General features: G+C 41.7%; 1 protein-coding gene across 2 annotated transcripts; it reads left to right on the top strand.

The window, feature by feature from the left end:
* The first annotated feature begins 1,679 nt into the window (after positions 1-1,679).
* On the top strand, positions 1,680-8,915 carry LOC129593857 (uncharacterized). 2 transcript variants are annotated; one of them, XM_055490341.1, is made up of 16 exons: positions 1,680-2,077; positions 2,159-2,277; positions 2,332-2,403; positions 2,460-2,537; positions 2,611-2,827; positions 3,192-3,712; positions 3,786-3,887; positions 4,037-4,135; positions 4,713-4,844; positions 4,969-5,199; positions 5,309-5,398; positions 5,493-5,708; positions 6,068-7,379; positions 7,496-7,747; positions 7,945-8,084; positions 8,255-8,915. In XM_055490341.1, the coding sequence occupies exons 6-16, from the start codon at positions 3,587-3,589 to the stop codon at positions 8,651-8,653; spliced, it is 3,099 nt and encodes a 1,032-aa protein (XP_055346316.1). In that variant the 5' UTR covers positions 1,680-2,077; positions 2,159-2,277; positions 2,332-2,403; positions 2,460-2,537; positions 2,611-2,827; positions 3,192-3,586; the 3' UTR covers positions 8,654-8,915. The 2 variants fall into 2 exon arrangements, with proteins under 2 accessions (XP_055346316.1, XP_055346317.1); XM_055490342.1 differs by having other exon boundaries at positions 7,945-8,088; positions 8,255-8,432.
* Positions 8,916-9,680: the final 765 nt, after the last annotated feature.

The raw sequence follows: 9,680 nt of genomic DNA, 5'->3' as shown, positions 1-9,680 counted from the left end.
CATGATTCTGGCGGATACTTGAGAGCGACCACAGAGGGTACCACCCAGTTGTCGATGAGTCGGCAAACTTGATCAGGTACACACGAATGTCTTGTATTGGTCATGGTATGATGCGCATCATCATCACTACTACCGGCTCACTGCTAGTGGTCATCCATACGTACAAAGTTGACTACAAGCGATGCAGACCATTGATATTATTAACAATAATAATTATTTATTATGACCATACCGGTGCGCAATGCCGTTTGGCGGCTGCAATGCCGTTGCTAAACAGGATGGGTGCCAAAAATTGACTGTCTTTCCTTTTTTTTGATAAGGCTGAATCATTATCTAGCCACTGCAAATTGAACTTGATGTCTCATGCGCTTAAAATAAATCTGCAGAAAAGTTTTGTTTCAGATTGAGGCAATTTCGGCATCGTATTCGTGACGTTTATGCTATACTTTACAGCAGCTCAGTTGCAATTGTCAGAGAATAACAAACGCTAGCGCTTAACTTTAAACATATTGTCTTATATACAAATTAATTATTAATAATCTACTCGTAAATCAGGATGCGGTCCATCGGTGTTAAATGCGTAGCTATTTAATACATATTTGCGTTAAACAAGTAATAATTATCTACACAATAATTAGAATAAAATATACTCAGTTGCAGTTACTCCGACTAGTACAGACCCGCTGTATGTACATATTGTACAACAAATCTTTAAGGAAAATCGCACTGGTGCACTTAAGCTCTTGCTGCCACATTGAAGACGGAAGCGAACATACGGAAAAGTTTAATATAAATATTTTTAGCTATGGTTGAACTATTTTCTGATTGCTAATGATTCTTATGCTAACCAGTAAGGAAGTCAATCCCCCAACCGGCCAAAAGCATGCCGACAATAATGGACATCACTGTTACAGCCGGTGCACTTAAAAACGTGAATAACCTTCAATACCTTCATGTCACCGAGTACTGCACCGTATCATGTAGATTGTTTGCAGATATATTTATTTTTGTTTACGCTTCGTAAACGTGCGACGAGTGCTTGTATTTTCCTCAGACGTCACAATTTCCTACAGGAAAAATAACAAAAGTTAAGCAAAAAACATTGTACACGTAGACTATTAAATGGTTTTTCTTTTCAAAATAAAGTTGCGGACTGTATTTTGGCCAACCCGTGATCAACGTTATTCAGCCGTGTTCGGTATAACCGCACATACAAATTAATTATATATTTTTGCCTTTAATTTGCCATCTGGGACAAATTTTTCATTTGAATGCATTTTTGTGAGTGACCGGCGACGCTTGATAAATGGGAAGTTGTTCACCTTTTGTTCTCTAGTTACTGTAATTCGAACCTTAATCAAGATGGCTCGCGCACGTAATTACGACAAAAACAAAGGGGAAAAATCACCAAGTTCAAACGAACGCTATAACTCATAACTTCTATTAAAGTACAAATTAATCGTAAATACTTTGTATTATACAGATGGTAGTGGTGATGTTGAGTACAGAATACTTCTATCATTAAAGTATTAATTTTTAAATTTACTCATTTCGATTCGATACGCAACGTACCGTATGCGAACGTAAGTACGTACAGTTACTACAGTACACGCACCGTCGACGGAGAGTCCTGGTCAGGCAATTGTTAATAGCCATGGTCCACGTGGATGTCCTAATGATCTACAATTCCTTCATACATATGCAGCATTATGCATATGCATATGCGTACAGGGAACGGTCAGATATTAATATTTTGTGATATTATTTTGGGAACTGGTGCAGAACATGCAGTATGTCCTTGTGGGGGCTTGTGGTTAGATTTTTCATGTACACTTCCACAGCGTTTTGTTGGTTCAATATTGATTGATCGTACTGATTTTCGCTTTCTTATGAAACAGTCAGAACAGAAAAATGGTTTGTCCTCCATGATAATGTAATACAGTCTACAGAACTTCCTGAGTTTTTGTCAGTGGTTTTATTAGCGCCACTGAAATTCTAATCATGGCGGATTGGTTTTTAACTGCCATCTCCTGCCTGGTAACATTTATCGTCACAAACATCCTCCGATTAGATGCTGGTAGGACGCGATGTTCTCATTGTTATCTGGAACTGGATTACGATCACGGAGAAGACTTAAAATCTTTATTTGCCTTTGTAGATCCATTGATCAGCTACTGGAATTCGTCCGTATCCTTGATAGGATGCCTTTGTGGTTTCTTCGTTGCGGTTAGGTTTAATTTTAGCTGGACAGATTTTCTCAGGATATGTGGGATCGTGGTATGCGCTCATTTTCCTTCTGATGATAACAATTTCACATTTACGGTTTTGTAGAGTAATGGCTCATCGCGCATATCTGTACTGAAGCTTCCACCGCTCGCGACCGATGTCTACGGGCCGTACGGGGTAAGCTCGTTTTACAATTTTCTACGATGGTACCGACTTGATTGACAATTTTATAGAATAAACGTCAACCGGACACTGTGAAGCCTTCCACGAACGATGTTGACGAAATCGAAGAAGCTCTGGGAAAAATTATTGTAGGTTGTGGTTTCTACATGGCAGAAATCATGCATTTTCTGCTTGATTATTAATATCTGCGTTTGGCTCTAGCATACGTTCAATGCTTGTCCAGTGTGCAACAAAAACAGAACCGAAGGAACCCACACCCATCGACGCTCCGTGGTGATGACGCGAGTGGACGGTGTGTTTGGCTTCTCTTATTGCCTGCTGAATGGCAAATGGTTTCTTCATAAATGAACTGCAGTCAGGAAGAGGCTTGGAGAAATTGCTGGTTGTGGGAGATCGGATTCTGTTTGTGAATAATAAGGTATGAATATAGATCGTGACATCTTCGTCGATCTTCCAGTCTCCAGCTCGCGTGACTTAACAAATTACAGCTAGCGAACTAAAATGTTCAGTACATATTTGCAAGTTAACATTTAACAACATACATATCAAAATTTGCGCTACCGGCGTACTAAAATTAATTCTGCAGTGGTATACGACATTGACATATTTAAACATTTTAATAATTATTATGTTATAGGGTTAAATTAATAATGATAAGTAATTTTTTGCTCAGTAAAACAATGATAATAACGATGGAGTGGTGAGACGCTTGATCAACTGTAGTAGTAGTACACTTGTTTGTATTTTGTGTTGTTGTTGCATTTTTCCAAATAATTTTGCAGGATGTCACGAATTTAAACGCTCAGACATTTCGGAATGAAATCATCAGCACACCGTCTAGATTGTCGCTAGTCGTGGAATACAAGGAATGCCTAACTTTGAAATTAGAACGCATTTGGGCTCAGGAAAGTGGGAAACAATGTGCGCAGCGACTACTGGAATTTCGTGAACAGCTCTGCAACAGAAAAGCAGCACGAACACGGGACGTTCAAGGTCCTCAGATTTCTGCCGACAGTGTTGCACCACCGTCGGGCGGATCATTTTCGCAGTGTACTGATGTTAGTCAGACTGCTGATTCATCTTTGACTCCGACCGCTGCGTGTCCCGCCGTGCCGCTTTGCAGACAGCGATTCCAGCGGTACCTGTGCCCTCGTCATGCGCTCCAGCTGTGCCATCCATGGGTACCTCGGTTTCTTCGGCGGTTTTCCCAAATGTCGACGCACCTCCCTTCATTCCGAACCGCCAGTCTCAGAAGAATGTCACCTGCGCACCGACAGTGCTCCTCCAGCAGCATGGCAAAATGGTAAATTCAAGCCTACTCCAGATTGATTCAGGTGAAATTTGATTGATAGTATATTGTTTTGTGTTTTTGGCAGACGGAAAGGAATGCTGGTTTTCTTTGGGAAGCCCGTGCCGGCAATATGAAGAAGGTGCAAGAATATCTACGGCAGGGTGCCGATATCAACGCCACCAACGCTGTAAGAATGATACGAGCACAGTATATGCGTTGCCCATGCTCTCCTATGTTCGTCCGTATATACACGTTACGGAGATGGGCGCATGATGCCATTGCTCGTAGAGTCGTGATGATGAAACTCTTGCTGATCAATCCACACGGTATTTGTAGAATGGTCTCAATGCGCTTCATCTTGCATCAAAAGAACGTCATGTCGAGCTTGTCAGACTCCTGCTGAAGCACGGTGCCTCCGTTGATGCAGCTACTAGAGTAAGTTGCTTCCGGTCTCCCCACCAGTGTACAGAGTAGATGAAGTATTCGATTTGAAAATACTGCGCCAGTATATGCCGCACTATTCCACGGGGGTAATGTTGATATACTCGCGCCAAAACTTTGTTTATGTGCCACTTCGTTGTTTGTATAATACCTAATTATTTAACATTTTTATCTGGAATTTTTCATCGTGAAATTGCGTAGCAGTCTGCACATAATCATACTCAGAAAATTTTTTCAAGCCAGCCAAAAATGAGTATTTATTTAATGCAAAAGGAATAAGTATTTAATCAATAAAAGAATTAACGTGCTGAATAGGGACAGATTTTTCATTTGAATGTATGTTTGTGAGAGACACTCGTCTGGTATACGAAGTACTGTACTGTATTGTCGAGTCAACTTGGCACCTTACAGTATATATTGACAATAAAACCTGAAGTGGAGAAGAGAGTACGTACATCAACACAATATATAAATGTAGTAGGCGTCGTAAAATAATTTAAAATTAGACAAAATACTAGTATTATGTTTCAAGTAATAAAACGCTGGTATCATTTGTGGTAATGTTTTGTAGAAGGGGAATACCGCGCTGCATATTGCATGCTTGGCTGGACAATACGAGATTGTTCGTATTCTGATCGAACATGGTGCCGCCGTCAACGTGCAATCACTGATCGGTTTTACACCTCTTTATATGGCCGCACAGGTATGGGACGTGGAATACATTAGAGGATGTTTGTGGAGTTCAGTATGTTGTACTTCTGCACTCTTATGCCGTTTGCCGGTTAGAAAATATATAGTGGTGTGAATTGTGAATTTTGCCTGCACAGGAGAACCACCGCGATATTGTTAATCACCTGCTCGAAAAGGACGCTAACCCGAGCCTATCCACCGAAGAAGGTTGTACGCCCTTGTCAGTGGCCTCTCAACAGGGCCATGATGAGATAGTTAGTATCCTCCTGGAAAACGGCAAGGTCCGCTTGCCAGCGCTCCACATCGCTGCAAAGAAGGAAGATGTGAAAGCGCCTGTATTGCCCATAAACGCCGATGTCATATCAGAGGTAATACTTACGTTGTACAATCATAATGCCGGTTATTTTGCAGAGTATTTGCAAATTTTTCCGATCAATTAGCAATTTTTGCGAATGTTAGCCATTCTTTATTTTGAAGAATAACCGTCGACCAGACGAACGGACGGAAGCTGTCACGCTTCCCCCAACCAATGTGGATGAAATAAAGGATGCTTTGGGAAAGATTATGGTAGGTTTTACATATTTCCAGTAAAACCATACGTTTTTTCTTTGTGGTACTAATAGTGTGGATCTTTTATTAATGATATTGTGTTCTACCCTAGCTTGCGTTTAATGCTTGTCCGGTGTGCAAACAAAATAAAAGCGAAGGAACGCACACCCATAGACGCTCCGTGGAGATCACTAGAGTGGACGGCGATTTTGGCTTCTCCGATAGTCGTGTCAGTGACAAATGGTTCTTCATAAGTAAACTGAAGCCAGGAAGAGATTTGGAGAATAAACTGGCTGTGGGGGATCGGATTTTATCTGTAAATAATAAGGTATGTTGCTTATCGCGACATTTACCCCGTAATCCTTCAAGCGAAAAGTAGAAAAACTCGGGCGATTTAAGTAAGCTATCAAGAATTGCAAGTTGCAGTTTGAAAATAACAATACTCGAACCAAAATCTGCGCTTCCGGTATGTGTAATGGGCGTTTAAGAACTTACTTTTATATTATGCTTTCAGGAGTCCAACAACATATCTGCTTATATATTTTAGTACTAAGTACTAACTTATCTAGGATCGGCAGTATTAACAATGCTGAAACAGGGATGACTTCGATCTCCTGCTGGATATAGATCAATACATTTGTTTGTACTTTAATTTGTGTTGATATTTTTTCCTGTATAATTTTGCAGGATATCACAAACTGGGACGTTCAGTGTTTTCGGGATGAAATCACTAGGACACCGACTACGTTGTCGCTGGTTGTGGAATACGAGGAACGTCTGGTTGAAAAATTACAAGGTATTTGGGGTCTGGAGCGTTTGAAGGAGTGTGCCCAAAAACTGAAGCAACTCCCACGCTACAACAGCAGAAAAGCAGAAAGGAAACCAGAAGGGCATGCTTTGCAAGGTGTTGCCGGTCAAGGTGCGCAAACTTTGTTTGAATCACTTTCGCATGCTAATGATGCTTCCCAGTCTGCTAATTTACCATTGGCATCGGCCGTTTCCTGTCCCCCAAATGTCGTTTCACCGGCCGCGATTCCAACGGCATCCGTATCCTTAGCATCCGTTCAAACTGCCATCTCCACGGACCCGTTAATTTCCTCCGCAGTTGCCCAGTCTGCATTACTAACGAAGCGGGAACAGGAAATTTCTGGTTCGCAGTGCGTCCCCGAAAGGATTGTACCACCCACGAGCTCTTCAGTTTCTTCGGCAACTCCCCCATCCGCGGCCGCAGCATCGTCGGTTCCAAACCGTCCGTGTCTGGAGAATACCGCGTACTCACAGATTGCTGTTCCCAAGGCATCTGTGTTACAAAATGCACCGATTGAAATACGAATCCCACTGGTTATTCGTCTATCTGTTCAATCGGAAGTGGAGGCAGGAAGGGAATCTCGTATCGGTGTAACTGTGGTCTCAGAGCCAACAAGTGGCAGTGTAGCCACAGAATGCGAGACTTCGGCACCACCGAAAGCCAGTGATCCGGTGGGGAAAAGTGTTGAAACGACGGACATCCCGAACACGGACACTGATAAGCTGGCTGAGACAAGCCGGAAAAGTGTCATTGTGTCGGCAGAATATAACTCTGCGGCACCGCCAGATGCCAGTGAGCCGGTGGAGAAACAGGTTTCAACGACAGGCACTCCAAACACAGAAAACCCGGCTGAGACAGAGCGATGTTCAGTGATTGATAGCTACTCGAAGGATCAAATTGCATGCAGCAGTGACTGTGAAAGTGACGATGATAAAGAAAAATTTGACGCGCTGGGACCACCGAAAACCAGTAAAGCTGTGAAGACGCTTGGTGTCGGTTTTACAAATGTTGAAAAGAAAACTCGGAGCAACGCAGCTCCCGTCGACACTGCCGAATTTCTCAAGCAAATGCTGGGCCCTGGTTGGAAGGAAGAATGGAACAAATTATGTTCAAACGCGAGAGAGCGAGGCGCATTTAAAGCTCCTGATTTGGCCGCCCAGTTGCAGTCCGCGATGGAACAGCTATGTACTCGTACGTTTGCTGTTTTGTCGGCATTACAAAAATTTTTGAATATGTACTTTGGCAAACGGTGAAATCTTATATTTTTTCTCCGATCCACTAATTCCTTTAATCTTTTTGTACTACAGCGAAGAGGGAAAACTGTTCTCCACCTCGCCGCCATCACATTGGCGATAAAATGTACAAGCAGTTTGGAGTGATCTATAGCAGTCAAGGCGTTGTAGATGCTGTAGCGTATTTACCGTACCGTGACGCAGAAGTCGACTTCCGGCGACTGAAGACCCAGACTGGTTTGCATGATCTGATTGCTGCCGACACGCTCCCACAGTTGGACTTCGAGACGGTTTTGGTATCGCTGACAGACTCGATAAACATTTCAGGTACCTTGCTAACTTCAGTGCGATGCTTTACTCTAGAAATATGGGCGATCAGAAATTATTAGAAAGAAGAATCATGGTTAATGGGCTTATGCTTACGTATTATGCTACTTCTACATATTCGTAGGTTAATTAAAGATAGTTTTGATGTGTGTAAAATTAATATGTTATAGGAGTACTGCATAGTCATTGGTTTGTAGAGTTCGATAATTTACCCAAAAGCGTTCAACGGTACGTAACTGCTTCACGCATCAAGCGTCATGGAGGCGGGGAAGCCTGGCGAGCTCCAATTTTCGAATGCCAAGCGACCTTATGCAGTCGGAAAAGCAAAAGTTGGAACGTGAGTATGTATTTGTACTGTACTTTGGTCGTTTTGATTTCAAAAATGCGTGAAAGTTCTAATCCTAATCATATCACTGATGCGATTTCTGTATCACTTACCGCAAAAAATTTGCAAAGTTTTGATTTATTAAAATTTAAAAACTAATCATGGTCGTTACGTTAATGCAGAATATTACTCCGGGAAAAATTCGTTTTGGTCGGACGGGCGGTGATGACGACAGCCCGTATTATGTGGAATTTGTTGAGTATGGTGGTAATCCTTACCGAGCAGCGTTGCCGTTGGCCTTCGATATTATCACTGCTGACACTTCCCTCACCGTGGACGCGACATATGGTATGCTGAAGTGGAATGTGGGAAATAAAAGTGACACGGAAGTGAATGCGGGCGCATTTGAAGTTATCATCCAGGATCATGTGTCGCTTGAGAAATGTCGGATGATCTTCTTGGATGGACGAAAAACCGCTCGGGATAAGTTACCAGCGCCATTTGCTACTGCTACCTTGCCCAGTGGCGTAAGCGGTATTCAGTTTTGGGGAGTAAACTGCTGTGGCTTCCCTAATACTTAATATTTTTTCAGTATTAAAGCGGTTCTTGTCCCTTTACTTCTGTCAGTGTTTTACCAAAAATAATTATGCACAAATTTACGCGTTCAGTGTACAGAAATTTTAGCGTGTGAGTGACCGTGTATTGACGTGGAGTTGCCTCGCGCAGTTTTCATTATTACATGATGTTGTTTTGCCATGATGCTGTTTTGTACATTTCTTCTTAACGGTCGGCTGCCTAATGATTCGAACTTCGACTAGGAAGCCACTACAAATTGAAAATGCGAAGATATTTTGTTTTTATTCACACTTTCGTAAAAAAGAGAATGTTTAATTGTACTTGTAATCCAAATCCTTTTGGAAAAAATTATGGTAGGTTGTCATTCCCACATATTTTGAGCAAAATCATGAATTTTCTCCTTTGGGGTGATAACACTTCGAGTCTTTTATCAATGAAACTGCGTTCTACCACCGCATACGTTCGAAGCGTACGCTAACCCGGTTTGCAAAAAACTAGAAACAAAGGAACTCTCACTAAGCCACATCCATCGACGCTTTGTAGAGATCGCACGAGTGGGCAGTGTGTTTGGCTTTTTCCACATTCGTGTCAGTGACAAATGGTTTTTAATTAGGGGACTGAAGCCAGGATGAAATTTAGAGGAAAAACTGGCTGTGAGACATCGAATTTTGTCGGTAAATGATAAGGTGTGACTGTTTATGGCGACATCAATGATCACTGTAAAACTACGACTATTCGAAGTATGGATATGCTATACCGTAATGCAGTAATTATGGTCGATAGGTGAAGACAATGGGTTTAACTACTGCCGCTTTAGTTCGGTTCGATAAATATTTATGCAGCATTAATGCTGCATTCTTGAGCTAATTGTAAAGCGTGAGTACAGAATACTACAGAGTTCCGTAATTTGCTACATTTTATTGGAAAAAGTACTTACTCACTTATTAATTTTGCCGGTACTTATTAATTTTTAATACTTTTAATACTTATTAATTTTGCCGGTACTGTCCACACAATCCATTTCACTTAACA

The sequence above is a fragment of the Paramacrobiotus metropolitanus genome, unplaced genomic scaffold (assembly GCF_019649055.1).
Source record: "Paramacrobiotus metropolitanus isolate TYO unplaced genomic scaffold, Prichtersi_v1.0 Parri_scaffold0000064, whole genome shotgun sequence".
Classification (NCBI taxonomy): domain Eukaryota; kingdom Metazoa; phylum Tardigrada; class Eutardigrada; order Parachela; family Macrobiotidae; genus Paramacrobiotus; species Paramacrobiotus metropolitanus.
The sequence above is the reverse complement of the archived record's forward strand: the minus strand, read 5'-3'. Positions and strand labels throughout refer to the sequence as shown.

Excerpts from the sequence above, each read along its gene's own strand:
- LOC129593857 (XM_055490341.1), top strand. The coding sequence starts at position 3,587 with ATGGGTACCTCGGTTTCTTCGGCGGTTTTCCCAAATGTCGACGCACCT. Across the intron at positions 3,713-3,785 it reads TCCAGCAGCATGGCAAAATG|ACGGAAAGGAATGCTGGTTT; the intron begins GTAAATTCAAGC and ends TGTTTTTGGCAG. Across the intron at positions 5,399-5,492 it reads ATGCTTTGGGAAAGATTATG|CTTGCGTTTAATGCTTGTCC; the intron begins GTAGGTTTTACA and ends GTTCTACCCTAG.